General features: G+C 53.8%; 1 protein-coding gene across 5 annotated transcripts in view; it reads right to left on the bottom strand.

Moving 5' to 3' along the window:
* The window catches only part of CRY2 (cryptochrome circadian regulator 2), a 38,371-nt gene extending 12,578 nt beyond the window's left edge, over positions 1–25,793 (bottom strand). For 3 of the 5 annotated variants that reach the window (XM_036029299.1, XM_036029295.1, XM_036029298.1), the window contains exons 1-11: positions 25,547–25,793; positions 16,584–16,692; positions 14,941–15,083; positions 13,143–13,327; positions 12,314–12,402; positions 6,522–6,662; positions 5,102–5,413; positions 4,694–4,845; positions 4,376–4,578; positions 3,975–4,067; positions 2,727–2,868 (exon numbers count right to left, since the gene is read on the bottom strand). In XM_036029299.1, coding sequence (XP_035885192.1) covers positions 2,729–2,868; positions 3,975–4,067; positions 4,376–4,578; positions 4,694–4,845; positions 5,102–5,413; positions 6,522–6,662; positions 12,314–12,402; positions 13,143–13,327; positions 14,941–15,083; positions 16,584–16,692; positions 25,547–25,761 — 1,782 coding nt within the window. In that variant the 5' untranslated portion in view covers positions 25,762–25,793 and the 3' untranslated portion in view covers positions 2,727–2,728. Of the gene's footprint in view, positions 1–374; positions 377–2,726; positions 2,869–3,974; positions 4,068–4,375; positions 4,579–4,693; positions 4,846–5,101; positions 5,414–6,521; positions 6,663–12,313; positions 12,403–13,142; positions 13,328–14,940; positions 15,084–16,583; positions 16,693–25,546 lie in introns of all 5 variants that reach the window. The other 2 variants (XM_036029297.1, XM_036029296.1) reach the window with 2 other exon arrangements.
* Positions 25,794–27,595: the final 1,802 nt, after the last annotated feature.

Here is a 27,595-nt window from a genome sequence, read left to right as displayed (position 1 = left end):
GCCATGATTGGTCTAAGTCAGTGATTCATGAAGTTCAGCCCCAGGACAGAATCATCATCTACCTCTGGGAACTTTTTCAAAATGCAAATCCTTTTTTATAAAATTTTTATTTATTGATTTTTAGAGAGAGGAGTGGGGAGAGAGAGATCAATTTGTTGTTCACTTACTCATGCAGTCATTGGTTGATTCCTGCAAGCGCCCTGACCAGAGATCGAACCCGCAACCTTGGAGTACGGGGATAATGCTCTAACCGACTGAGTTACACGGCCAGGACAGAAATGCAGAGTCTGAGGTCCCACTCCAGACCTACTGAATCAGAAGCTCTGTGGGCGGGGCCCAGCAGCCTGTGGCTTAAATTCTCTAGAGGATTCTACTGCTCACTCAAGTTGAAAAACCAATAGTCTAAACTAATCTGGACAAGCAGGATCCCTACTTCCCAACTTGGGGGTGGCTTTATGGCTGAGTTCTGGCTCAGGAGACCAATGTCAAAAGCTGGGGGAGGGTATTCTGGGAAAGCTTTTACTTTCTTGATACAATAAAGAGAGGCCCCACCTGACAGCCCTCATAGGGTAAAACTGCAACCTCAACCGTGCCCTAACCTTTACTTTCTCTCTTCTTATCCAACTTTACTTTTTCTTTATCCTGCTTAGGACCTCTTTATTTTTAGAGAGAGAGGGAGGGAGGGAGAAAGAGGGAGAGAAACATCAGTGTGTGGTTGTCTCCCAAGCACCTCCTACTGGGGACCTGGCCTACAACCCAGGCATGTGCCCTGAGTGGGAACTGAACCTGCGACCCTTTGGTTCGCAGGCCAGCATTCAATCCACTGAGACGCACTAGCCAGAGCAAGCCTCTTGACATATTATATATCTATTTGTTTATTGTCTGGCTCCTACCACTAGAGTACCCAAGAGGAAAGAAACTTTGTAAGTCATGTTCATATCCCAATGCCTACAATTTGCCTGGCAAATTGTGATCACTTAATATATGTTTACTAAATGAATGAGTAAAGCTGCCTGTGCTATTCCTTCTCTTTCCTGCTTTGGATGAGAAATTGATGGTTGAATTGGTGGCAGCCACCTTGAGTCCACGAAGCAAGAGACTCTCAAGAAAGCTGACGCTGGCATTGTCAAGCCACCAAACCCAAACCAGCAACACCCAGCTCTGGGCCTCTTGTTAGGTAAGAAAATCAGTCCCTATTTGTTGTAGATCCAGTGGCCAGGTTTGCTGCTCCCAGTGGCCCCATACACTCCTAACTGGCACTTACATTTAGTCTTTGCAACAGCAATCTAATTTAAGGGTAAGGAAACTGAGTCTCAAAGTGGTTAAGCGATCTGTTCCAGATCACTTGATCACTGACCTGTTTTTCTTGTGGGAAATGCCCTCTAACTCCAGCCCACCTTTCAGGCCCCTCGTGTAAACTTCTGTATTGTGTGTGCCCTGGTCACTCCAGCCCACTGACAGCTGCTGTCTGATGAGTTTGTGCAGCCCATAGCATCTGTCTAGGAATTGTAAGCTACTGGTCTCCTCTTCCTGTTAAATCCTTGTGGGTCTGCATCACATCGCATTTTATATGCAGGATGCTCCCCTTTCTCACACACCTGTTGGCAACAATTTCATGCTGAATCGGATGCCATTAGCTTACTGAGCGGCCTTGACCTGGACATTTAACCTCTGTCCTTTGGTGCTCTCACCTGGAAGTCAGAGTATCAGCCTGGCAAGTGGCAGATCTGTAGAACAGAATTAACTTTGCTTAGTGTCACAGGGCTGAGAGACAACTAAGAGATCAGCACCTAAGGCGGCCGGTGCTCCCAGAACAAAATAGCACAAACCTGCCCATCAGCAGCATCCAGGACAAAGAGCCTGGTTGGGCAGCGGGCACGAGCATCAAACACTCGCTGTGTCACCGCATTCCAGCCTGGACGCGCACACGGACGGCCCGCCTAGCCCCGAAGGGGGGGGGTGGGGTTGGCAAAGAGAATCAATGGGCTCCATGGAGAAGATCGCCCTCCAGTCGCATGATGCGCTCACGGCACAGAAGGAACAGCCGGAGACGATGACTCAAAGAAGACATGAGACCGTTCCTGCTCTAGGGAAGGAGGAATCAGGTTTTTTTTTAAACAACTTTCAGGGGGTTTCCAAGACAGAGGAGTGCCAACAGGCACGCACAGGGCCAGAGCCGTGAGAAAGGTGAGAATGGAGGGGCGGCTGTTAAGAAGCACAGAGAGGCTGGGGAGCCCCCACTACGGGTCCTTTGGTGGGGCTGGGCTGCGTGAGCCTCTCTCCCGAAGGCCAGTGCTGCCTTCCCCTGGCCCGTCTATGGAACACAGCTAACCGGGGCGGGCAGGGGGTGGGGGGCCGATGGCAGAGGGGCCTTCAGCATCCTCAGACCCTGCCGCAGGCTCACCTCCCCCATAGCTTCACTTCTGGGTCTCTGCCTTCTTTTCGTTGGATTTGACACACTTTGAGAAGTAGAAAGAGCCCTCCTCTATCCCTAATGTTTTCCCCTCAGTTGGCAAAGAAAGGGCTTCTCTTTTAAATTAAATTTGAGAAGGTATAGAAGTCAGAATGGTAGCAGTTTTGAACTGAAGCCCTAAACGATCACGCAGTGCCCACTGGTTTTTAATCTAGCGTGCTGGGTTGCAACCCTCAGCTAGAAAGCAAGCAGTTTCCCCAACGCCCGCCCCACCCCCATCTCCCCCTTTCCCCCTCAGGCTGACTCTACTCACTCTCAGACGTCCCTGCTCGGCAGCTCTGGGGCGGGCAACTCGGCCACCCGGGCCCGTTTGCTGAGTTCTTCCCCGGGCGGCTCCTCGGCGGCTTCCAACTTGCGTTTGGGGGACGCTGGGCCACTGGGCAGCGGCCTCGGACCTGGGGGAAAGCAGGTCAAAGGGTCACTCACACAGACTGTGCGTGCATGGAGCTGAGATGGCCTGACACGGTGCAATGGCAGCCCTTCAGGGGCACGCGGCTCCTCAGACCTAACCCTCAGCCTTCCGTTCAGCAATGACCTTGTGCAGGGAGAGCACAACCGGGATTGCTGGGTGGCAGAGCCAGCGTCTGGGCCCCACATCTCTGACGCTGCAGGCCTGGTTTGGCCCGTCTGCTGTCCTTGCTCGGAAGGTGAGGCGCTCCCTCCGAGGCCCTGGATCGGCCTCTGAGGGCAGGAAGGAGCAGCGCCCTCACCAGGCTTGCTGAGCAAGCCAGAGAAGCCTGGGAGTCCCCGCCTGTCCCACCTCACTGATCCCCATCCCAGAGCCCAAGGGAGCAGGTTAAGGTGGCGGCAAGTCTGTTTCTCTCTCCTTCCTGCCACCGCTGGGCCATGCTGCCCTCACCTCCTTCCTAGCCTCCCGCACTCACTGCTGCCCCACTGTCCCCGCCACACAGCAGGCACAGTGAGCTCTGTAAACTGTGAATCAGATCCAGCCCCCGCCCTGCTGGCCCACCGCCTGTGCCTTGCTGGTGCTCCGGTGACAGAACCCGAACCCCCTCGTGGACCCGAGCCTGCGCGGTGCTGCTCCTGCTGCATTTCATCCCCACATCTCTGTCCAGCTCCTCGCTCACGGCATGCAGCCGCCCTGGCCTCCCTGCCTTTGTTCTTTCCATGGGCTAGGCGCGTTCCTTCTCTAGGCCTTTCCCGGCTTTTCCCTTGGGGGCCATGTTCTTCCCTTGGTTCTTGGAAAGGCTGGCTCTGCTTGCTGCTCAGGCCCCTGCTCGGGGAGGTGGTCCCTGACTACGCTGATCTGGAGGAACCTGAAGTGACCCCCTGGCCCAGCCCTTTTCCTTACCAGGTCCCTCACTTTTGTTTTCCTGGAAGCACTATTATCGGAAGTGATCCGCAAGTTCCTTCCCTGTTTGTGCTCCACTGGGGCCCAAACTGTTCTGGCCTTTGCCATCAGCCCTCAGTGACAAAGTGGTGGCGGTCCCGCAGGGCCCTCGGGATGGACACAGGCCACGGCAGGCCGGCTGCTACTCACCTGCACTGCTTGTGCCCCCCATCTGGCTTGAGCTGGGCTCTGCCACCGGGTTGCTGAGGTCTTCCACGCAGGAAGGGACAGATGCCAGCAGGCCTGGGAGAGAGGCAGGGGAGTAATCAGAATGCACCCTCGAGGGGCTGCCGAGGGCTGCAGGGCAGGTGCAAACAAGGCGGGGGTCCTGGGCCATGACACTGTGGTCCCCGTGACTACTCCGAAGCCCGACCCAGCCCCATGTGTGGTGTCCTGGGCAGTGGGGAGGCACGTCAGACCGGCCGCCCGGAAGACAGCACTCGGCCTCCCTCGGCAAATCTCCGGATGTCCCCACCTACGGCCCCTGAGCCCACAGGTGCCGCCCTGCCTCTCAGCGAGCTAGGGCTGGCAGGGAAGCCGTGGCTCCTTACAGAGTCCCCGGTAGCGAGAGAGCTGCTGGTAAATCTGCTTCATTCGCTCGATGTTGAGCCGGCTGGTCTCGGCGTGGTTGACGATGGGCCGTGGGTAGTCCACGCCGATGATGCACTTGGCGGCCTTCTGGATCGACTCCGGGGCGTTCCAGGGCTCGTAGATGTATCGAGAGGGGAACCCTTTCAATTTGGGCAGGTACCGCCTGAAACAGACAACGCGTCAGCACAACCGGGACCCTCCCTCAGAGGGTCGAGAGTCACCCATCCTGGGAGGAGGCCACAGGGCCGGGAGGCAGCATGCCTGGCCTGCCCCCTCACCTGATGTAGTCCCCACTGGGGTCCGTGCGGCGGCCGAAGCCCACAGGGCAGTAGCAGTGGAAGAACTGCTGGAAGAAGGCGCTGCAGGACAGCCACATCCAGCTGCCCGCGTTCACGCTGAAGTCCGCGTCCAGGAGCAGCTCGTCGAACACCTGGGTGGGGGCGGGTGGGATGTCAGCCTCCCCGGGCACCCGCTGCCACGGCTCTCCCCAGGTCACCGCGTGCCCCGCGGAGAAAAGGGCCAAAGCCCTTCTGCTGGAAATCCCCACCTGCGCCCCCTGAGCCTGCAAGGAGGACTTGGAGGGGGTCTCCTGGCCCCAGGGGTCCCCCCCACCCGGCAGAGTGGGGCTGCCCGTGGCCGGGCCCAACAGCAGGCACAGGCCAGCTCCCCGACGAGCGAGCACTCACCCGGACCCCGCTCTCCCAGCTGACCCAGAGGTCCCCGCGGGTGAGGAAGCAGGCCACGGCGTGCCGGGCCAGGTGGTGGATCCAGCCCTCCTGCCTCAGCTGGGTCATGATGGCGTCAATCCAGGGGAAGCCTGTCTTGCCCTCGGCCCACTTGGCCAGGGCCTCGGGGTTGCGGTCCCAGGGGATCTGGATGCAGATGGGGTTCCCCTCCATGCGGTCAAACCTGGGGTTGTTGGTGGCTGCCGTGTAGAAAAACTCTCGCCACAGGAGTTGCCCAAACAGGGAGAGGGGGGGTGTGCTGTTCCGCTTCACCTGGGGGTGGGAGGGGCACGTGGATATTGAAGCCGGGAGCTCATTGCCGTGTCCCCAGGCCTCTCCCACAATGGGGGCTGCCATGGACCCGGCTGCTTTAAACGCCCTGCCCATGCGGGAGGACTGGGCCCCAGAAGCAGCAGCACAACGTGCCTCCGGCTGAAACCCCGGGCACTGGCTGTGCCGGCTCTGAGCAGCGAGGATGCCACCGCAGAGCAGTGGGCAGGGGAAGGACACCCCTGCTGAACTCCGCACTGGGGACCAGACTCCCCGGCCTGGGCGACAGTCCTTGTCCTCGAGGGCCTCCCTGTCCGGCTCCCCTTTCTAGAACGTCAAAGGGACCTTCCTCCTCACTGCACACACAAAAGTGCTCTCGGTCTAGCTTTGGTTACGTAAGTTACATACGATAGCCTGGGTCTGGGGCCACGAGGGAATTAAGGGATCAGACCTGCCAATGAATCACGATTTTCCTGAAATCACAAGATTACCCACAGAAGCCACCAAAGCCCCCGCAAAGCCACAGAACCCTGGCCTAGGCAAGGACAGGGAAGCGTGAAACAATCTGAGTGGCTGGTGTGTTGCCCTCTCCTGGTCTGGGGACTGTCATGGGGGTGTTTGCCTACAGTCTGCATGGCCCGGCCCTGCCCTGCACACAGCCCTCCGGGCCTCCTCCTTGTCCCAAACGGGCAGCTGCTGGCCCTGCTGGGTTCCCCTTTCAGTGCTCCGGACACGATCCCGACAGGGCTGCTGTGCTCCTCAGCTGAGGACTGTGCCAGCCTTGCCCTCCCTGCCTCCCACCTCCAGTCCCCGCCCCCCCAACCCCAGCCCACCCACTGCCAGCAGGCCTGCCACCTGGAGGGACACGCCCTGAGGTCAGCTTTTCTGCCTGTCCTGTTCTTCCCGGTAACCTGGGTTTCATGTAGATCGGCAGTGTGGGTCGTGCTCGGCCCTGCCAGCTCTGGGATGCGGCCTCTCCCCCACCTTCTCTGATTGCATGCACACTCAAGCACCTCCAAAATCCATGGCCCATGCCCCAGCCCTGGGGCCAGAGGGGAGGCCCCTCTTCACGGTGACTGAGTGGCCTGGCAGGCCCTCCCTGCGCCCTCACCTTTTTATACAGGTCCCACAGGCGGTAGTAGAAGAGGCGGCAGGAGAGGCAGCCGAAGCGCAGGTAGGGGCTGAGGCCGGTGGGGCTGGCCAGCAGGGAGTTGGCGTTCATTCGGGGTCTCTCGTAGTTGGCAACCCAGGCCTGCGGCGAAGAAAGGAAAGGCCTGGACGTTACAGAGGGACAAACCGAGGCCCTGGGGGTTAAGGAGTCTTCCTGCGGTCACTGAACAGAAAGGCCAGAGCCAGGACTTGAGGACTGCGCTCATTTCACTCCTTCACGCAGCTCGAATTTCCGACGGAACCACCATTAGACCGAAAAATGAGGCCCAAGTTCTTGCCCTGACTGTGCTATTTAGCTCCTGGTGTCAGGGGAACAAGTTATCTAGCCTCTCAGCTACTTCTCTGTTAAAAGAGAACAAAGTCCCCACCTCCCAGGGATCAAATACAACGACAGAGAGGAAAGAATCCTGTGAGCGCTGAGTGGCGTGTGCGCACAAGGAGGGAAGGACAAAAGCCCCCCCCCCACCCCCGCCCAGGAAAAACACCCCTACCTTTGTCCCCACTCCTGTCAGGGGCCCCTGAGGCTGCTGCTGCCTGCAGCTACCCAGGGACTTTCCCCCACCATTCCACAGCGGCTGCAAAAGGAGGGGCCCCGCCCATTCCTGGGGCCCCACTACGTCACTTGCTCCTGGGGCCGTTTGTCATACAGGGTCATCGGACTGTTTTTATCACCAACTGCTGCTGGCATCGTGCTTTACTTCTCGATGTGCCGTTATAGGCATCTCTCATGAGATCTTAACGACCCTCTGAGGCAGCCCCCCCTGCTGCATTACTACCTCCTTTCCAAAATGATGCGACTTAGCTCAGAGGGTGACGTGGCCCTTCTGGGTTACAGAGGGGCAAGAGGCAGGGCCGGGGGAACTCAGCGTCAGACCCCCGAGTCCAGTGTTTCTCAGCTACACCTGATAACTATGCTCCCTCTCTCTACCCCTCAGGCCCCTCTTCTCTTCCTGGTGACTAACCACTTTGCAAACACGGCACCTCTTTACCCCTGCTACCCCAAGCTTTACTCTGCGTGAAGCCATCAAGGCTACCAACTCCCCTGCACCCACACCAACCCCTGCCCCCCTGTGAGCCCGCCCCAGGCCACAGCCTCCAGTGGGCTCTGCAGCTCTCCCTTCTCCTGCACCTCCCGTCTCTCTCTCCAGATCCCATGCCAAGAATACGGGGGATATGACCTCATTTCTCTGCAGACAGACACAGGAAAATAAAGGACTTCCAGTAGCCCCGTGGACCTCCACCTCCGGGCCCCCTTTCCTTGCTCACAGCCGGCCTCTCCCCTTCTCCACGCCCACCTCCACTTTCTAGCCCAGCCTCCTCCAGCTTCGCCTTCACTGCTCCCACCAAGCTGGTTCCCACCATCGCCCTGTGATTGGCATGCATGGATCCTGCAGGCTTTTTCTGTCCTTGGATTTCCGCACCCCTCAGCAGTGCCTCACCCTGCTGACTGCCTCCGCTGTCTGAGCTCTCCATTCACTTGGTGGCCTCTGGACGCCACACGTTGCTGGCGCTGCCCATCTGGCTGGCTGCTCTCACCCACCTACCCTCGGGATCCCAGGTTCTGTCCCAGGTCCTCCACTCAGCTGTGCTCCTGGGTGAGCTCGGCTAGCTCCACGGTCCTCAGACTATCCCTGCAGACCATCCTCACATTTGTACCCTAGCCCAGACCGCTCGCCTAGACCCCCAGAGCACTCCATCCAACTCCCTGCTGGCCAGCTTCCAGACACCTCAAGGGTAACAGGCTCTTTACTTTAAACCTCCCTTCCAGTGGTGTTCCCTATTGAGGAAAACGCACCTCACTGCCCAAGCCATTGGCCCAACCGTTGACCCCTCCCTCAGCCAGTCCTGTCAGGTCTCCTGTCCAGATAGTTCCCAGACCTGTCCTTCTCTTTCCATTCTCCACTGCTACCGACCTGGGTCGGGCCAGGGCCTCTCTAGTCTGGACAACCTTCTAGCTGACCTCCCGCATCTACTCCTGTCCCCTTCTGGTCTAGTCTTCCCCACTGGGAGCAGAATGACCATTCGGAATGCCCGTCCCTCTGGACAAGAAGTGCACTGGGCCCCCTGTTGTTCTCGGGATAGAGTCCCAAGCCCCCCACAGTCTGGGGGGCTGCGTCTTTCCAGCTTCAGCTCTCGTCCCTCCTCTGTAAGCACCCTGAGGCCATTCACCTTTGCACGGGCAGCGCCCCTGGTCTGGAACGCGCTCTTCCTTTCCGCTCACCTTCCCTCGGCTAACCTGGCCTCCTCCTTCAAGCCTCAGTCTGAAGGCCATGTCCGCAGCAGGCGCTCCCTCAGCTCTTAGGCTGTGTACCCCTAACTGTCTTGAGGTCTACTGGCCTGCTCACATCCCGGCTCCCCTGGCTTTTTTAAGTGAAACACAGTGACAGAAACCACACAGATGTGTGGCTCAATGAGTTATCTTGAGGCGAACACTGCCAGGAACGAGAACTTTGCTGGCTGCCCTGGAAGCTCATCCACACGCTCATCTCTGCCCTGGTCCCTCCTGCCCCGTTAAGTCACCTCCCACAGTAATCACTTCCTTGCATTTGAAAGGTTTATATTTTTCTATTTTTGCAATGCATATGGAACCCACCCCACCATTCTTTTAACAGTGTTTCTATAAATGATGACTTGTAAATTCACTCGTATCTACAGATAAACACTTGTTTGCTTAAAGGATTCTAGGAGCTAAGCTCAAAGTAAGCAGACTCCAGCCCGCAGGCACTTTGGCTCCAGGAGCCTTGCTCACCTTCCACAGTAAAATGGAGATGACGAAAACCAGACCGTTGCTTGACTGGCTCCAACATGGTTATCGGAGCTGACTTGTCCACAGAGAGCCCACACCCCACTCCCTCCCTGCAGTTCGTCTGTCCCCGCTCATGAAAAGCCCTGCCTGCACCGAATTGGACAGATGGTCTTTGCGACATAGCCTGCGCCTTCTCAGGCTGCTGGCTCTTGAATAATTCAACTTCCCTCGCACCAGCCACTGCCTCTCACATCACTGGCTTTTTGGGTGGCAGGGAGCTGGACCTGGGTTTGGGGCCACATATTTGGAAGGGAGGACTTTATCACGGTTATTCCTTGTGTTTTTAAGTGTTTTACTTTTTTCATCCAAACGTGCATCCGCAGGCACTATAGTTTAGCCTGGGCCACTTAAGAAACTTTGATGTGTTATTTAAGTTTCTTTTATTCTAGGTACTTCCTGTCATTTCTTTTCCTCTCAGTATTTCTGTGGAGGAACCCGGACACTTGCCTGGTCCTGACTCCCAGCCTGGACTACGCTCACTGCACTCAGGGGCAGCGCCACACGGCCCTGTCCTGTGGCTGCCTGCCAACTGGCGACTGCCACCAGAGACTGGATCAGACTCAGATTTATCTCTTTGGCAAGACTACAGGGGAAACACAATATAATGCTTGATTTTCTCTCTCGATGGCGTAACCAAGTCATTAACACATAAGGTATCATCATTGGGGGTTGCAAAACGGTGGTATTCTAATTCTATCATCCCACTTTCATCTAATAATAGATTACTTTCACAGAAAGGTACTCATTCTCATCTATTATTGGGTAGCCTAGTGATTAAGATCATACAGCCTGTCCGCCTGGGAAAGCACCCCTTCCCCAGCCAGAATGACTCAGTCACGTGACCCAAGCCAGGCCAATGAAAACACTCTCTGGCACTTCTTCCGGAGAAGAGGCACACAGTTTCCTCTGGTGCCACTGAGCAGCCTGGAAACAAGCGGCTGGTGATCCCCTTTGCCACTGGTCAAGGAAAGCCTGTCTGAGAATGAAACAACACAGGGCAAAGCGGAGCTGAAAGATGGAGGATGTATTCCTGGCAGCACTACTTGGACACCCTGATCCAGCTGTGCCTGAAGGAGTCTTGGTTGCGTGAGTTGAAAGAACTCCTTTTTTAAAAGCCAACTTGCAGACAGGAACTGATTCATATAACCCTTCTGTTCTTTGCTCTCTTAGCCCTCTGCACCACTTGGCACACGGTAACTCCTTGTTTCATGTCTGTCGTCTCCGACAGCCTGTGCTCCTACAGACAGGCTCCGTGCCTGTCTTCCTGGGCGGTCTCTCTACCGGCCAGATCACCTTGACAAGAGTAGATGCTCACTTCAGATTTGGAGAGCTTAAGTTTTCAGTTAGCAATAGTCACATCTCAGATAAACCTCGTTGGCTACGACAACTGCACAAGTGCAACTGCACAAGTACCACTGCACAAAGCTCGAAGAAGTCACTACCAACCCCCTGCCACGAGGTGGAACTCCTGTCCCTCAGGCGCCTCATGTCCTCCCAGGCGTCTGGGACACAGCATGTCCTCTGGCCACTCCTGAGTGCAGAGGGTCCTGACACAGGCCCCATGACAGAGGACGCCCTTCAGGCCTGTGTGGAAAGGGGGCTAGGACTTGATGACCTCAGGGGCATTCCTCTACAAATTGCCTTTACGGTGATGATAATCCACACGGCCATCTGCTGGCTCTACACTTTTAAGTCTTATTCTGCTTCTGCCATTCCATTTGTCATCTCTACCCTTTTGTCCTCTTGGCCCACCTTTGTCTTCCAACAAGCCAAGGACCTCTGGGGAAGGCTGCTGACTCAGACACAGACCGCTGGTTCCCTCCCAGCCCGGCCACACGGGGGCATCAAGGCTGCTGAGCCCCAGGGAGACCCGGCTCTTAGCACCAGCAGCACTGGGAAGCGTTTTTCCCAGGCAGGCCTGCCGTGGCTCCCAGTTCCCTGGTTCCCTGGTTCCCGCCCAGCCTCTAAGCAGGAACACAACAAGCTGTGACTTTAGGGACCAAGCCTGCCAACTACCTGGGGGGAGGGGGGGGGGAGGGAAACCAGAGGCCAACTGCCCTCGGTCAAGAGAACCTTTTCTGCTCCTCTAGTCCCAGGGCGGTGGGGCCGATGCCCACTTCCCTGGGAGGTAGGCCGTTTGTTCTCTGGGTCCGAGCAAACGGACACCCCTGCCCTGGAGGGGACCCAGCAAAAGGTGGGAGGACACATACATGCAAAATAGTTCATCTCATGGACCTTACTGGTCAGACACCTTCTTTGTAAGGGGGACGTGCCCACAGATGAGGGAGCACAATCTAACGTAAGTGTCAGACTCAGACAGAATGAGGTCTTACTCTGCTAGTTACTAACTACGTGACCCTAGGCAAGCTTCCCAACCTCTCTGAGCCTTAATTTCCTCATCTACAAAGTGGAGAGCTGATACCTACCTTGTACGGCTGCCGAAAGGATTTAAAAAAATAATGCAAGCAGGGACCTGACCCTGAAATCCTCAGCCCAGTGACCAGAGAGGGGGAGCACTCACTGAATGGTAGCTGCTGTTACTGCTGCTGTTGCTATGGCCATCGACAAGAGTTTTCTTCTTCTTTTTAAAAGATTTTATGTATGTATTTTCAGACAGATGGGGAGGGAGGGAGAAAGAGACGGAGAGAAACATCGATGTGCGGGAGAAGCACTGATCGGCTGCCTCTCACACGCCCGACACCAGGGACCCGGCCCACAACCCAGGCTCGCGCCCTGGTAGGCAACCTTTCGCTTTGCAGAACGATGCCCAACCACTGAGCCATGCCGGCTAGGGTGAAGGTTTTTATTTTTCAACCGCTTTGAGCTAAGAGGCACTACGGGACATGAACCTGACACCCCACACTCACCCCCCACACTGCAAGGGTGTCAACATCTGACGTTCTCTGTCCCGGAAATGAGGGCCGTACCTTCCGTTCCAAGTGTTTATCCAGGCGGGCCAGAGCTTCGGTCTCTCCTCCTTGCCAAACAGCTGGGCCAAGCCCTTCTGTGGGGAACCCTGCAAGAGGAGGGGCAGGTCACAGGGCTGGAGGTCAGGCTGCTCCCGTGCTGGCTCAGCGAGTCTTGGCACACTGGTCTGTTCCTCGAACTCTGCAAGCACTGAACCGCAGTGTCCTGGGTGCTACTGGGCCTGAGACAGTCTGTAACGTTTCAGTGTTTTACAGGCCTCTTCCCACTGTGACTTTTCCCTCTCCTCCCCCTTGCCTGCCCCTCCTAGCCACTCCTGCCTGCCAGGCAGATGAGAGCAATCCTGGACGGGTCGCCCTTTCAGGTCAGCTGGCAACCACTGTGGTTTTCAGGCGAGAAAGCTAACTGTGTTCAGATCAATACGCGGGGGTGAGGGGAGGAAGAAGAAAGGGGGAGAGTGTGTAGGCCGTAACCTGAGAGGCCTCCCCTGCTTCGACAGAGGCACTAATAGTTATCTTGGCATTGAAAAGCCCGCTGGTGCCCGCACCAGACCGTACCCACATCATTTGAGAGAGAAAAGTGGAAAAACAGAGGTGTGAACTACATATAGGAGCACAGACAGAAAAAAGACGAGAAGGGCAAATGCCGAAATTAGCAGTGGTTATCTCTGAGTGGTGGGTAGCAGGGATTGTTATTTCCATTTTCACTTCTCTGTGCTTCCCAAACTGTCTGTAATAACATGCATCACTTTGACGAAGAAGGAAAAAACCAGCCAGGTGTTTTACAGAAGAGGAGGGGCCGGCCTGAGGGGCGCGGGCCGGGCGTACGCACCCAGCTCCTCCAGGGAGGGCACGCCGTAAGTCTCGTCGTGGTTCTCCTGGATCTCGGCTGGGCAGCGCTCCATCTGCTGGCTGGTCACGGAGCCCACGGGCTTCCGGGGCAGCTCCATGCGGCTGATGATGGCCTGAAAGCGCTTGTAGGTGAGGGGTGGCTTCTGTCCATTCAGCTCAATGATCCTGGGAATCCCAAAGTACACCTGAGGTCACGCACAAGGCCCTTCATTTCAGGTCCCAGCCTACCCATTAAGGAGCCCAGATTTCGAGGGCTTGGAGGATGCCTTTCCTACCTGCTCACAGGCCCCACCCCTGGGTGAAAGGAAAGGCCAGAGAAGCTACACCTCCCATTTTACTGAGAGGGAAAGCAAAGCCCGGAGAGTGGGAGCGGGTGCCTGGGGTAATGGAGCAAGGCGGGGCCAGGGCTGGGGGCCAGGGCTGGGGCCCAGTTCCAGGCCCCCTGGTGTCGACGTGGGACCGCCTAAAGACAGAGACGGGCTGATCTCTCTAATCACGGACCCCCCACTAGCCCTCTCGGGGCTCAGTGTGGCTGCCCCAGCCAGGAGGGTCCCCGAGGACCTTCTTCTCTCCCCCAGCCTTGTTCTGGTGAGGGCTGCAAACGCTTCCTCTGTGGGACAGTCATGCCCTTCTTGGCCCCTATTTCCTAGAACAGAGGGGTGAAGAGCAGCCTCTCCCCCCTAAATCAGACCCTGGGGCTGGAGTTATTAACAGCAACAACTCATATTGAAAGGGTATTTTGCAGTTTATGAAGTATTTTTTCATGAACAAGGGAAACACAGCTGCACTCAGGTAAGAAAAGACACAGGAGAGTGTAGAGAATTGAGGCTATTTATATAAGGACGGACGGGTGGGCTGGAGCCAGAGTCTGGGCTGTTGCTGGCCCAGAAGCAGCCTACGCAAACCGGCTGGCTGGGTGAGTTCATTTCTAGGCTCACCTCTCTCTGTCCTCCACTAGGGGAGTTACGACTTTGGCTGCCGCCCTTGCAGTGCCTCCCCGCTCCTCCTCCAGCACTGGCATGTGGCAGGAGGAGGAGCTCCACACCCCACACTGCCTCCTGAGAGCTCAGCTCACATGCAGAGCTGTGTGACCCAGCCTCTTGGCAGCCGCTGCTGGGCTGGGGAAAGTGGGGTGGGGAGAAGTGGCGGCTGCTGGCTTGGCAGCAGGGGCAGTGGCAGGAGGATAAAGGCTCTGCCAGGGGAGGGGAGGACAGGGTTTCCTCCCAGAATCTCAGAGAGCACAGAGGCCGGCCCCAGAGAAGGAGGCTGCCCTATAGTTGTCAGCTCCCTGCAGGCACCTCTAGGGCCTCCTGAGCGACATCTAAATGCATGACCTGGAGACCCAGTAGTCAGGGGAGCCCAGGGAACGCATATTAGGTACAGGCATGGGGCCTGTGAGAACAGAGATCCTTTGGGAGGGGCCGCATTTGGGGCTCGCTGAGGTCAGAGGGCAGCCTTTCGGGAGCAGGACGGGAGGGGAGTGTGAGGTGTGGACGGGACTGGAGCACATTAGGAGCACATCTGCGAAGACCTTCAGTGGGGGTGCTCTCTGCTTCCATCCATTGGGCCCAATGAGCCTCTTTGCACCCAAATCAGGTAAAGCTCTCCGTGACTTGTTTTACAAGCCCAGCTCAGGTCCATTCTCCTCCAGCTTCTAGAAAATTCCATACCTCATGTGCCAGGTAGTCCTATTGCTAAACCTCTGAGTTCTGTTCAGCGGCGGCCCAAAGGACCAGCTCCCACAATGGGTCACCTGAGCCCTGGGCCCCCTGGCTTACCTGTCCAGGTCATAGAGAGTGTGCGAGTTCTCTGTCACCACCTCCACACCCGCCTCCTTGGCCATCTTCATGATGGCAGCGTCCCGTTCCTTCCCAAAGGGTTCCGAGTCATATTCGAAGGTCAGGCGGGTCACCCCCCATTCCTGTGGAGAGGGAACCTGTTATGCTGAGCACTGCTTGGGGAGGAGGGGGAAGCTGGGAACTCAGCTCTTTGCTGGGGGGTGGGGGGAACAGAGTGGTTAGAGACCTGTCAGAACAAGGCAGGGACAAGGAGTTGCACTGGAAATTAAAGAGCCTGGGGGGTCACAAGGTTTGGGGGGCAGGCCTTTGAGTGAGGAGTCTGAGGTAGTGGTCTCTCTGTGGAGTCGGGAGAGACATGGGTAGCCCTGTGCACCTGCTGTGTCCTTGATGGAGCAAGATGCAGCAGGAGGCTATAAATACAATGTTCTCAGGGGAGCCCCCATCCTAGACAGGGCACTGACTCACCGGTGGAGACAGTGGCGGACAGGACTGCCACCTCCCCCCTGCTCAGCAAGCCTTTCCCAGAGCTCCTCACGGCCCTGCAAACTTCTGGCCTAGTTTCCTTGGCAGACTTGTACTATGTGAAGTGTCCTAATGGTTTCCACAGCAACAGTCCCGAGGCCAATAGCAAACAGAGCTAATAGGCTCCAGCTCTCAGAGTCGGGGAAGGCAGAACAATCCCGAGTCCAGAGGTCACAGCAATCAAACCGGAGGGGACACGTGTTTAAAAAAGGGGGGGGGGTTCTTTTCTAAGTATTAAGACTCTTCTAATAGAAATCTCTAGATTTCTTAGCAATGCTGATAGAAAGCTGCCCTGTGAAAGGTTGTACAGATAACCCCCCCAAAACTCTAGAGCATGCAACTAGCAAAAAGAAAACCATATTCCAGCCAACGTCCCTGGTCACGGTCCCTTAAAACTCTGAACCCTCGGGGGCAGGTGTCCTGGCCATGCACAGGCCGGTCTGGCCTGACTCAGCCCTGCCAGGGCGTGGGTCCTGCGCAGGGCCGGTCACCCCCTGCCCAAGGACAACACCAGTGAACACATGGAGCCCTTACTGTGCCCCAAGTACCAGGCTGAGCCGGTACGTACATTACATGTCAAATACCCACTACCCTGTCAATGATGATCAGGCTGCTATTGCATGACACCTTCTCCAAGAAGCCCTCCTTGACTTTCTCCTTCAATATGATTCTCCTGCACCAAAGGGTGGCTTTCTCCCTCACAATTAGCAGAGCAAAGAAAGACAGGAAACGTCATTCACTGAGCAGGAAACCTCGCCCTCAAACTCTTGGAGTGGGAACACAGCCCTAATAAACCTTACTGGTTTGAGCCAAGGAACATCTAAGGCAGTATCCAGGGTGGAATAATTTGCCACATCCCACGTCTGGGCTGAGCCGGGAACTCCCTAGCAGATATTCTGGTTTCACAGAATTTCTCCCTTAGCTCGGTGTCAGTCTGCCGGCAGGCTGATGGGGCGGCATTTGCTCCTGCCTTCCCCTGCGGCGGTGGTCGGCCCAGCCCTAGCTGTTTCCACGTCCCTGGTTGGAAGGTCCTCTCTCTCAGTCTGCGGGGGAACCCTGGGGAGCAGAGTCTCGGGTCCTCTCTCAGACTGCACACTTACCTTGAATAGCCTTGGGAACACGTCAGCTGGCTGTCCCCGGACTACAAACAGGCGGGAGTTCAGTTTCCTTAAACTCGTGTCCAGATCTTCCAGAGACTGAAGCAGGAACCTGCAGAGCCCACAGAGGCCTTGTCAGTGGTGACACCGAGAGGCGTCGCTCTCTCTCCTCGGGAAGCAGGGAGAAGCTGGCCCATTGAACAAGTAGCATCAGTAGTACTGGCCTGGACAGGCCTAGGGTCCAGGCCAGGCGTGATGTGGTAGGGGACCAGGTGAAATCCGGGTTTTGCCCCTTACTAGCCACATGACCTTAGGCCGTACTTAACCTCTTTAGCTTTTCCCCTAATCTGTAATGTGGCATTGATGTTAGTACCTATCTAATGTCAACTACAGAATTGCTAAGAAACAAAAATACAATAATGCAGGAAAGACATCTTGTATAGTGCCTGGCATCAGGGAAACCTGGGTGAAATGTGCGCTGCTCTACTCCTGTTTCTCTGTGAGCAGAAGCAAGTCACTTCTTCCTTCTCAGCGCCCGGCCCCATGTGTGAATATCCACCCATTACAGGTCGATAGCAGAATCGAATGGGAGGACAGATGAGAAAGCCATCTGAAACATGAGCGTGCTAGCGCGGTACGGAAGCCCGAGGCCCTATCAGCAGAGACTGCACAGTCCTGGAAAACCCTGCCTGCCCGGTGCGGCAGACGCCTTGCCTTTCTGCATTCACGCCTCAGCTGCCGGCATGTCTGCTGCCACAGCTCTGCAGCCTGGGAGGGGGCCCCACTCCCCGGGGCTTCGTGTGGCAGGTGGCTCATTCTCCAGGCCTCCCCAGAGCTCTGGCCACCAGGTTCTCATGCCAAGAAGGAGAAGGCCTTAGAAGGTACTTTTCTATATGATATCCTCCTATGCCACCCGGGGTGGTGGCTGGGGTGGGGGTAGTGGGGACTCCAAGTACTTACATGACCTAGCCTGAGAGCTTGATCATCATGGGAAAGGGAAAGGAAATGAACATTTGTTGAATGCCTTCAGTGGTTTAACATTTTTATTTCAGCCCTGGCTGGTGTGGCTCAGTGGATTGAGCGCTGGCCTGTGAACCAGAAGGTCGCCAGTTCAATTCCCCATCAGGGCATATGCCTGGGTTGTGGGGCTGGGTCTCTGGTTGGGGGCGTGCAAGAGGCAACCAATCAATGTATCTCTTGTACCTTTATGTTTCTCTCTCTCTCTTTCTACTTCCCTTCCTCTATCTCTAAGAAATAAAATAAATAAAATCTTAAAAAATTTTATTTTATATGACCACAAAAATTTACTACCTGTTTAGCTAGGTACAATCACCTTTCTGAGAAATCCCATCCATACATTTCATGGTATGTATTTTATTTTTAAATGAAATAAAATTAACATTTTAAACAGATAACTATTTATACAGTTCAAAATTCAAGTTACAGAAGAGCACAGACTGAAAAGTCTCCTCTCCCTGTGTGCCCCGACAATTTAATTCCCCTTCCCAGGGGTGACCTGTGTTACCAATATTATTATAGTTCTGCTTTGCATTTTAGGTGTGTTTTCTTTTTAATTCTCTGAACATATTTTTAAAAAGATTTCATTTATTTATTTTTTAGAGAGGGGGAGAAAAAGAGGGAGAGAAGCAATGATCAGTTGCCTTTCTGACGGCCCCGGCCAGGGATGAAACCTGAAGCCTGGGCATGTACCCCAACCGGGAATCAAACAAACCGGTGACCCATCGTTTTGCAGGAGGGCACCCAACCAACTGAGCCACACAGGGCAGGGCTCGCAACACTTTTTTAAAAAGATTTCATTTATTTATTTTTTTAGAGAGAGGGAAGGGAGGGGTGGGGGAGAGAGAGAGAGAGAGAGGGAGAGAAACATCCATCAGCTGCATCTTGCACATCCCCAACTGGGGACCTGGCCACAACCCAGGCATGGGCTCTGACTGGGAATTGAACCAGTGACCTTTTGGTTCACAGGCCAGCACTCAATCCACTGAGCCACACCAGCCATGACTCAGCACATTTTGAAAGGAAAAATGATCCTTGCTTTATAGATAAGGAAAACGAGGCACAGAGAGGATAATTAATTTGCCTAAGGTCACATTTATTAATTAAGTGATGAAGCTGGGACAGGAACCTCTGGGTCAGACTGCTTTCTTCTCTTTCCCCATTTCTAAGCCCTCGCAGTGGCACGCTAACCACGGCCCTAGGGGCTGAGATCCACAGGCCCTCATGTGTTTGGAGTGCCTCTTCCTGACAAACACAAACCTGACTACGGGCCGTCCACCGACACCAGCCTCAGGAGCTGAGCCCTGACAGGCCAGGTTCCTCCTGTCTCCCCTTCGCACCTCCACCCATCCCCCATCAACAATGGGGAATCACCAGACTTTATTTTGAGCACCTTTATTGTGAAACCCTGTGCCTCCTCGCGGCACATCACACGCCTTGCCGATGGAGGCGTACAGAGGCAGCGACTGTTGCAAGGCTGCCAACGAGAACCGGCCCCGGCTGCTGCCTCTGACGTCCGCAGCACGACACTCCCGACACTCCTGCTGCGGTGAATGCCACAGAGCCACATTCCAGCGCAAGCTGAGTCCCAGCCCAAAGCTGCAAGGACTCTCCAAGGGTTGGGATGGGAGACTGACCTCCAAGGGGTTAAGCGGGAGGAGAATGACCAGCTGAATGGTGCATTAAACAAACCCAAAGCTCCGCCTCTGTGAATTTCTGGTTTTGAAAAGCTGACGCCCTCAGAAAAGGAAAGCTGAGAGCCGAGTGACGCACTTGCACTGGTGCTGGCCTCCTCCCAAACCTCACCGCTCCTCTCGGGAGCAGGATCAGAAAGAACCTTGTAAATAGCTTCATGCCACCTGAAACCTGGGCCCCGCCAGACAGAACGCCTAGAGATAACTGGTGACAAATTGCACAACCCCAGGACAGATGGTCCTCCATCTGCAGCTCCCAGGAATGTCCTTGCCGCGCACTCTGGGGCCTCTCCCTTCACAGCCCACCAGGCCACACAGGACTTCATCTGAAGCTGTAAATAGGCTCACACGCACATCTGAAAACCAGCTTCCGGCTGGTCTCTACAGAACTTGATTTCTCTCTGCTAAAAGGAGAGACTCCTTGCACCATCTCTTAAGTAGAGCTGACTCCATGAGAGCCTTTGCTCCTTTGACAAGTGATGTCGGAAGGCCCAACTCTGAGCGCAGCAGCCAAATGGCAATAATAGCAGCAACAATGGACATTTAATGAGCATTTCCAATTCGTTTTACATACACGGCCTCATTAATTCAAAACAGCCGTTTGACACAGACGCTATTATCATCCCCGTACTACAGATGAGAAAAACCGAGGCACCAACAGCACCTAAATAAATGGCCAAAATTCAAACCCAGGCAGCGTGGGTCAGCATCTACATTTTTAATTTTTTAACTAAAAAATATGTTTATTGAGTTTAGAGAGTGAGAGAGGAAGGGAAAGAGAGAAAGAGAAACACAGATTTGAGAGAGAAACATCAACTGGTCACCTCCCATATGTAGACCAACTAGGGAGTGAAGCCGAAACCTAGGCATGTGCCCTGACCGGGAGTGAACCCCAACCTGCTGGTGTACAGGACGATGCTCCAGCCAACCGAGCCACCCGGCCAGGGTAGTATCTGTATCTTAACCAGCAGGCCCCATTGCCTGGTGACCGCGGCACTGAAGCTGTGCTGCCCAGGGCTCGGGGAGCACCTTTGCTGCTGGCCCCGGCTCCTCTGAGGATCGAGAGCGGGGACCCTCCCAGAAGCTTGTCGAAATGCGGAATCTCAAGCCCCATCCCAGAACCTCCAGAACCAGAATCTGCATTTTAGCAAGGTCCCCTGGTGAATCCTTCGCATATTAAAGTTTCAGAAGCACTGTTCTAGGAAACAGAACTTCACTTCTACCTCTGTTTGTACGGTGCCTTTCTTTGCTTCTTATTGGCTTCTATAAACTTCCTCTCTTTGAGATCCTGGTTTCTGCCTCCTCACTGGCCTTCAGAAACGTGGTTACTTCCAACTTGCCCCTTTCGTCAAGCGCTGCGGGGCTCCTGCAGCGAGGGAGGCCTCAGGATGGCCTCCCCAGGAGGCGACAGGCCCCTAGGAGCCCCAGACTTCAGGCGGCAAGAGAAAGAGAAGCCACTGCCACAGCGCCACCGTCGAGGCCTGCCAGGTGACAGCTTTGCACAACACCAAAGGCACGCGGAGCAGTGCCGCCACTGGACAAATGGTCACTGCGGCAGGTGTGCGCTGAAGCTTGGGCCCTTTGTGCTTCCGCAGAGCCCTTCTCTCCACACGGCCAGTTTCTATTTCAGCGAGGGGGCGCTCTACAGAACACTGGCCTGGGCACTGGAGATGGCAGGGATTGGGGCTCGCAGCTCACCCTCAGCAGCTCTGAGCTGAGCTCACGTGGCCAAAATTCAGAGCACACCCTTTGGGTCAGACAAGTGCAACTGCATCACATTACCTAAGTGCTCTGGAGCCAGAGGCAGACAGCACCGGAAAAAACCAAATTGGGGTTTCCAAAAATATAGAGAGGACTCTGAAATTCACCACTCCATGGGACTAGCCCTACAGATAAGGCAGGCAGATCCTCTGGTTGAGAATGAGACACGCAGATGGTGAGGGAAGGCCTTCTCTAGAGATGGCAGATTCTGTGCTGAGGAATGTCCCATGTGTTAGTAGGGGGGAGGAGGGTGACAGTTCACTTCAGGTCCAGATCACCCTCGATCAAGTTTCTCTGCTCCAAGCCAAGGTTATCTGACTATGATGCTGACATTATAGGCTTAGCCAGTCTGGCTACATCGAATATTAATACAAATTAATTTCTCCTAAGGAAGAGAGCTTATTAACCCCCCTAGAAAATGAGAACCCAAGCCCATAGCAGAGACCGATCTCTAAGTTATCACCCAGATAAAAATATATTTATTCTTTCCTGATTTCCAAGTGAAAGATGAAGATGAAGGTTTTCATCTCTTTTGGGCAAATGGAAATATTTCCTCAGCCACAAGGCAGTAAAGAGACATGCTTGGTACCAGTGTGAACAGCTCAGGGAAAATCAAATTTCCCCACAAGTAGACTACGGTTCTCAATCCCCTTCTAGCTGATTGAGTTCCAGAAAGAACCACCCACGTTGCTAACAGCCCGACACTGTTAGCTCCCAGCCCTGGGGAGAGAGGCACACTTGTTCTCGCCAGGCATTCCGGGAAATTTGCAGTTTCCCTCATTCACTAATTCTGAGCGATGTGTGGTGACGTTTTATTTCTACCAACTCCCTCTGACCCAGAAGCTCCTGGATGCCGGTGCAACAGACAGCCAGGGAGACAATGATTTATTGGGCTGGCCAAAAAGTCCGTACGGTTTTTTTCCATAAAATTAAAAGACACTTTTTCATTTTCAACAATACCTTTACTGATTTGGGTATTTTGAGTTTGTCAGCTATCTCCCACGTGGTATAACATTTATTGTTCTCAATTAATGTCTCGATTTCATCACTATCAACTTCAACCGATCTACCCCACCACGGAGCATTGTCCAGTGAGCGGCCTCCAGTACGAAACTTCGCAAACCACTTTTGACACATTCGATAAGACACAGTACCTTTTCTATACATTGCACAAATCGTATTTTTGCATTCCAGTTGCATTTTGCCTTTATTGAAATAAAGCATAATATGTTGAAAATGTTGCATATTTTCTTCCATCTTCAATATTAAAATGGCTACACAAAAATTAACCAACTTTGATGTGTTTTTTTTTTAATGCTGTGCTAATATGACAGCTGTCACGATACAATCTAACAAAACTGTACTGGGTGAAGTTAAAGGCAACTAAGTGCTACTAGAGCCATCCTACGGAAAAAACCCAAACGAACTTTCTGGCCAGCCCAATACATAAAGGGTGAAGTGAACAGTGGCCAACACGTCTACCTAAGTTGCAGCAGGGAGAGGAAGGTAAGGAAAAACTGCAAGGGCCTATTTTGAATACCCATCTTTAAATCTAGAAGCTGCCCACTCCCCCATTTTTTGGGGTTTTTTTTTTTCATTTGTTCTCACATAGTCCTCTTTCCAGATGCAGCATATTTGGGGAAGGTGGGGCTGGGAAAAATAGCAAAGGGCTTAGCCAACTAGTGCTTGACAGAAAACATCCTGAGGCTCACGTAGCTACAGTTAGCTCATAAATTTCCCACTACCACCAAGGCTGGGAGTATGCTAGCCCTTCTCCTAAACCAATAAATACACATATTTCTTGGTTGTCTTTCTCTGTCTCCTTTTAATCTTTGAGAGTGCCATTCATGGTTATTTGAATCTGATTCATCTGCAGAAAAACACTGTGCGGGAGGCAGTGTAGGAAGAGCGGGAAGATAATGGAGATCACAGATTGCGCTTCCCCCGACCTCTTGCAGATGGCTCAGGGCCCACCCCTTCTAGGGAGGCTTCTCAGAGGCAGCAGCTGAAGTATCTGCAGAGCTAGGATGTTATGCTGCTGCACAGTTGTCCCAGATCCAGAAGCAGCCGCCGGAAGATTACACACAACTGCAGTCATGCAGAGGTACTGCTGGCTCTATCACGTCCCCAACCCCCCACCGGGTGCACAGGACAGTCTGCAGCTCTGCCCTCGATCTGACCATGGGAACAGAGAGCATGGTGGGGGTGGTAGCAGTGTTTCCAGGCCCAGGAGCAATTATCACATTCGACTTGTTTTGTATTATTTCACCTGTTACTTCTGAATGCCAAAACTAATTAGACTTCCTGCCAATGCACGGTGACACATTCCCAAGTTGTCGGGCTCAGGTCTGTGGTTCTCTAGCCCAGTGCTTCTTGGGCTTGGCTGCACACAGGAGCTTTAAAAACCCTAATGCCCAGGCCATAACCCAGAACAATTCAGTCAGACTTGGGGCAAGAGGGAGCCCAGGCATCTTTTAAAGATCCTTCAGTGATTCCCATGTGCAGCAAGACTGAGAACCACAGCTCTAGTCTGTCCGCCTATTTTTCTCTATTTCATGGCACTTAGTTCTACTAAAATATGGTTGTTTAGTTGTCTCCCTCTGTTACAATGCAGACTCCAGAGCTCTGGACGTCATAACTGCTTGTTCACTGCTGGGGTCCTAGTAGCATCTAGAGCAGTGCCTGGCACTCACTAAATAATTGCTCAGTTAAAATCTGCATTCCTCCACGGCCTCTGCCTTCGGGATTGGACTCAGGCACGAGCTGTCACGTTCCTTTTTCTCTTCACTCACTGGAAAGCACAACCACAAAAGGGTGACCCACAAAAACCCATAAATACCTTGTTCCTAGCAAATCTGAGTTTTATCAACAACAGTTTTTGTTGTTGATTTTTAATCTTCACTACCACAAAGGAGGAGGCAGTCCCAGCCAACAGCCTCTACAACCCCATAAAAGAAGAAAACTCCTTCGTGACAATGTAACAAGCAGGTGCCAGATTCCACTGACTCTGCTCTGGCTGGCACCCAGCCATAAGTAGAGAGGCAAAGTCTAAGGCATGGTTTAATGTTCACGGCAGTGGTGGTCATTTGAAGATGTCTATCAAACTCAAGCTCCTATCTATGGAAACTGGAGCACAGGCAGAGCGACAGAGCAGCCTGGAAACTGTGTGGGCAGGCTCTCCACAGGAGTATCTTTAGTCATTCCCTCGATATAAATGGGCAGGAGGGGGCATTTCAGAGACCCACTTGCGAGGAGCACACACCTTGGAGAGGAAAGGTTGTGCCGGGAGCCACCGTATCCTGGGGAAACCTTGCCCATCAGCGCAACAAGGCCACAAGCAAACATCGCCCAGAACACTGCAAACAAGCCAGATGGCTACTGAGGGAAATTTTAAAGAGAGATGGGGACACGATGTCTCAAAATTCTTTGGTTTTCAAGACCTGTTACAGAGAAAATAATCAACTACCTATTTATTACTCCTTTCCCATGATCCTCTGGACTCCATCTTCTGGGAGTCCTTAAAGAGGGGCCCTTGATATCACAGCTTTCCTGCTCCCTAATCTTAGCACATCAGATGATGAAAGTCTAATCTATAGTGGCTCAATTGTCCTTTAAAATCAATCTCATGAGGAGTTGTGGAAGTGACACTTTGGTTCTTTTTTTTTTTCCTGTTCTAGCAAGCTCATAGCTGCTAAGGTAATTCTCCAAAATGGGTTAAGTACTACTCTCTAGCTCAGGACACACTGTGCCACCAACTGAACACGCCCTTGAGGTATTTATCTATAATAAAGGGGAGACCAGCACTGGCCTTATTTAAGGCTAAGCCAGAGTCCCTAAAAACCTTCGGAGGCAGGACAGTCTTGGGGGAGGGAAGCCAAGGAAGGGTGAAAAGACAATTTCAAACACACCAGAGGCTTAGAAATGACCTTCAGGACCCCAGCAATGCACTCTACTTGAAGAATGCAATCATCTCTGTGGAATAGATTCAGAAACCTGACCCTACCCTAACAGCATGATATCTCCTTTCCTCCCCGCCCCAGCACACCCCTTAGAGCCCTAGACCAGGAGTCTCTGTTCTGCCATTTACTGGCTATAAGACCTTGAGCAAGTCAACTTTGTGTCTCTAGGGCTTAAGAGTCTCATCTGTACAATGGGGATCGTGATCCACAGGAATGCTTGAGGCCCAAAATGAATAACACTCAGTGCTGAAACACTTTGTCAGAGGTCGAGCCCCGGGCCACCCAGGCCATTGGTTTGATGACTAATTGCTTCCCTGGTCCTTGATTCTCCTCTGGAGACCGGGCTCGGTCTCCCTGCTCCACCTTCCCAGGCCAGGGTCTTCCGGCTGTGGGGACCGGGGAGCAGGACATCCTCCTCTGGCTGGCGTGGCGCGGGGTGGAGGGGGCTCTTTGCCGGGAGCCTCCGAGGCCAGGCTGCGTCCCTCTCCCCGACCCCCGCTACCAAGCCCCGCGACCCCGCCCCGGGGCCCCTCACCTCCATCGGTTGATCCCGACCGAAGAGGAGGCCGCGAACCAAGGGTCGAGGATGTAAACGCAGCGCACGCAGCGCGCCCCCCGCACTGCTGCCAGCAGCGCCGGATTGTCGTGGAGCCGAAGTCCCTTGCGGAACCAATGCACTGAGGAGGCGCCATCCGTGCCGGCCCCAGTTGCCGGAGCCGCTGCCGCTGCCGTCACCGCTGTCGCCGCCATCACCGCCCAGACTGCTCTGGTCACTGCCGCTCCGCCCCTGTTAGCGCCGTGGGCCCCGCCCCACCCTCAGTGACCTATGACGCCGCCGCTCCTCTCTTTGGCCCCGCCCCAAAAGCTCTGATGCCTCTCTCCCATTGGCTTGGACCCTCCCGCCGGGCGATTGGACCAGAGGCACGGAGTCCGGCTCCGCCCCCTCACGTTCCCACCATGTGTCGGCTAACACGCGAGCCGCGGGCGAGCAGGTAGGGTGGTGCTGGCTGGAATTCTCCGCGGAGATCTGGGCACGGACCGAGTCTCGAGAGACAGCAGATCTCTTACGTGCGTCCTGTTCAAGGCCTGCCGCAGGAAGAAGCTGCCTGGGCTTGGGGGTTGGCGGGGCGGGTTGTTATGACTCCAGACAATGACCTACAGAACTGACAACCTTGGCAGTCCTACAGCACCTTGTCATCAACATCGTCATCATCATCTACCGCAATCAGTTACATCATCTACACCATTCTACTACACCCTCTATTAAGCACAGTGTATATGCCAAACAACGTGATAACCTCCTTATATATAATGTCTCATTTACTATTCTCAAAGCAGGCCAGTTGCATTCATTCAACAAACCCCAGTGAAAGAGCTGTTGTTATTCTCATTTTACAGACAAGTAAACTTTGAGGCTCCTGTAGGGTGAGTGACTTGCTGAATATCATAAGAAGACTCTACCCAGATTGTTGTGATTCCTGATCTGCTTTTATCCAGAAAGCTATACTTTCTTCTGTGCTGAGCAATTTGACATTTGAAAGTGGCAGACAGAGTCTGAGGAGGGGGAAGAGTGCCCTGATGGCTTGAGAGTGGAGACTGGGATTGTGGAGTATGTGGATTGAGATAGTAATTATTCCATCAGACGAATTTATTCTCTAGCTCTATGTTTAATAGACCCAATGGTACCAGTGTGCACAAACACTACTGGAATTACCTGTGGGATTTAGAGATGTGATGGGCGCCATCACCACTCCTGATCTGGGGAGCTGGAGGGAGCCCTCTTATCCTTCTGGAGGCTAGCACTGGGCTTGCTGATTAAAAGGCAAGAGAAGCATATGACTACCTGCAATGAAGTGTTGGTGGTAGGCTAAAATGGTCCGGTCACATTGGAGCTCTGGGAGTATCAAATGGAGAACAGTCTGTTTCAATTTGGCGCTAGGTTGTGCCCCTGCTTGGAATCCCTCCTGAACTTGGGAATAAGCAATGAAGGAATTTAGCAATTCAGTGGCATTAATTGGCACCACTCTGCAAATCAGGTTAATCCTCGGCTCTCTTTCATTTCCAGGGCTTTGAACAAGTTGTTTGCTCCAGCCTGGGCCACACTGCCCTCCCCATCCCCTTTCTAATTCCAGTTTTCCCTGTGTCACTGCTCAGTATAAATGTCACCTTCTTGCTGTTTTGTCCCAGCCTGGATAGTGCTCCATCTTGTTCTGTGCTTCTTCTTATCACTGGCCTTAGTACATGGTATTAGAATTTCTTACTCGTCTATCTGCCCCATTAGACTATAAACTCCTGGAGGGCAGGAGCCGCTGCTTATTTAGTTTTATTTCCAGAGTCTAGCTCAGTGCTTGGCACTTAATGGAGTAAGAGTTGAACAGAGACTAGAGTCTCAGGCTGGTGCGAACCCTCAGGGGCTCTCTTAGTCCTGACTCTGTTGTTATTTTGGGATGCCCTTTCCAAGTGCTCACTGAACAGATAGATGCCATCTCCTGTCACTTTTCTTTTGAAGCCTTCTGTTCCCCTTCTTCTACCCCTTTTCTCTCCACAAGGCTGATGGCCCTGTAAAAATGAAACAGAGAGTTTA

Source organism: Phyllostomus discolor, chromosome 6, assembly GCF_004126475.2.
Source record: "Phyllostomus discolor isolate MPI-MPIP mPhyDis1 chromosome 6, mPhyDis1.pri.v3, whole genome shotgun sequence".
Lineage (NCBI taxonomy): Eukaryota > Metazoa > Chordata > Mammalia > Chiroptera > Phyllostomidae > Phyllostomus > Phyllostomus discolor.
The sequence above is the reverse complement of the archived record's forward strand: the minus strand, read 5'-3'. Positions and strand labels throughout refer to the sequence as shown.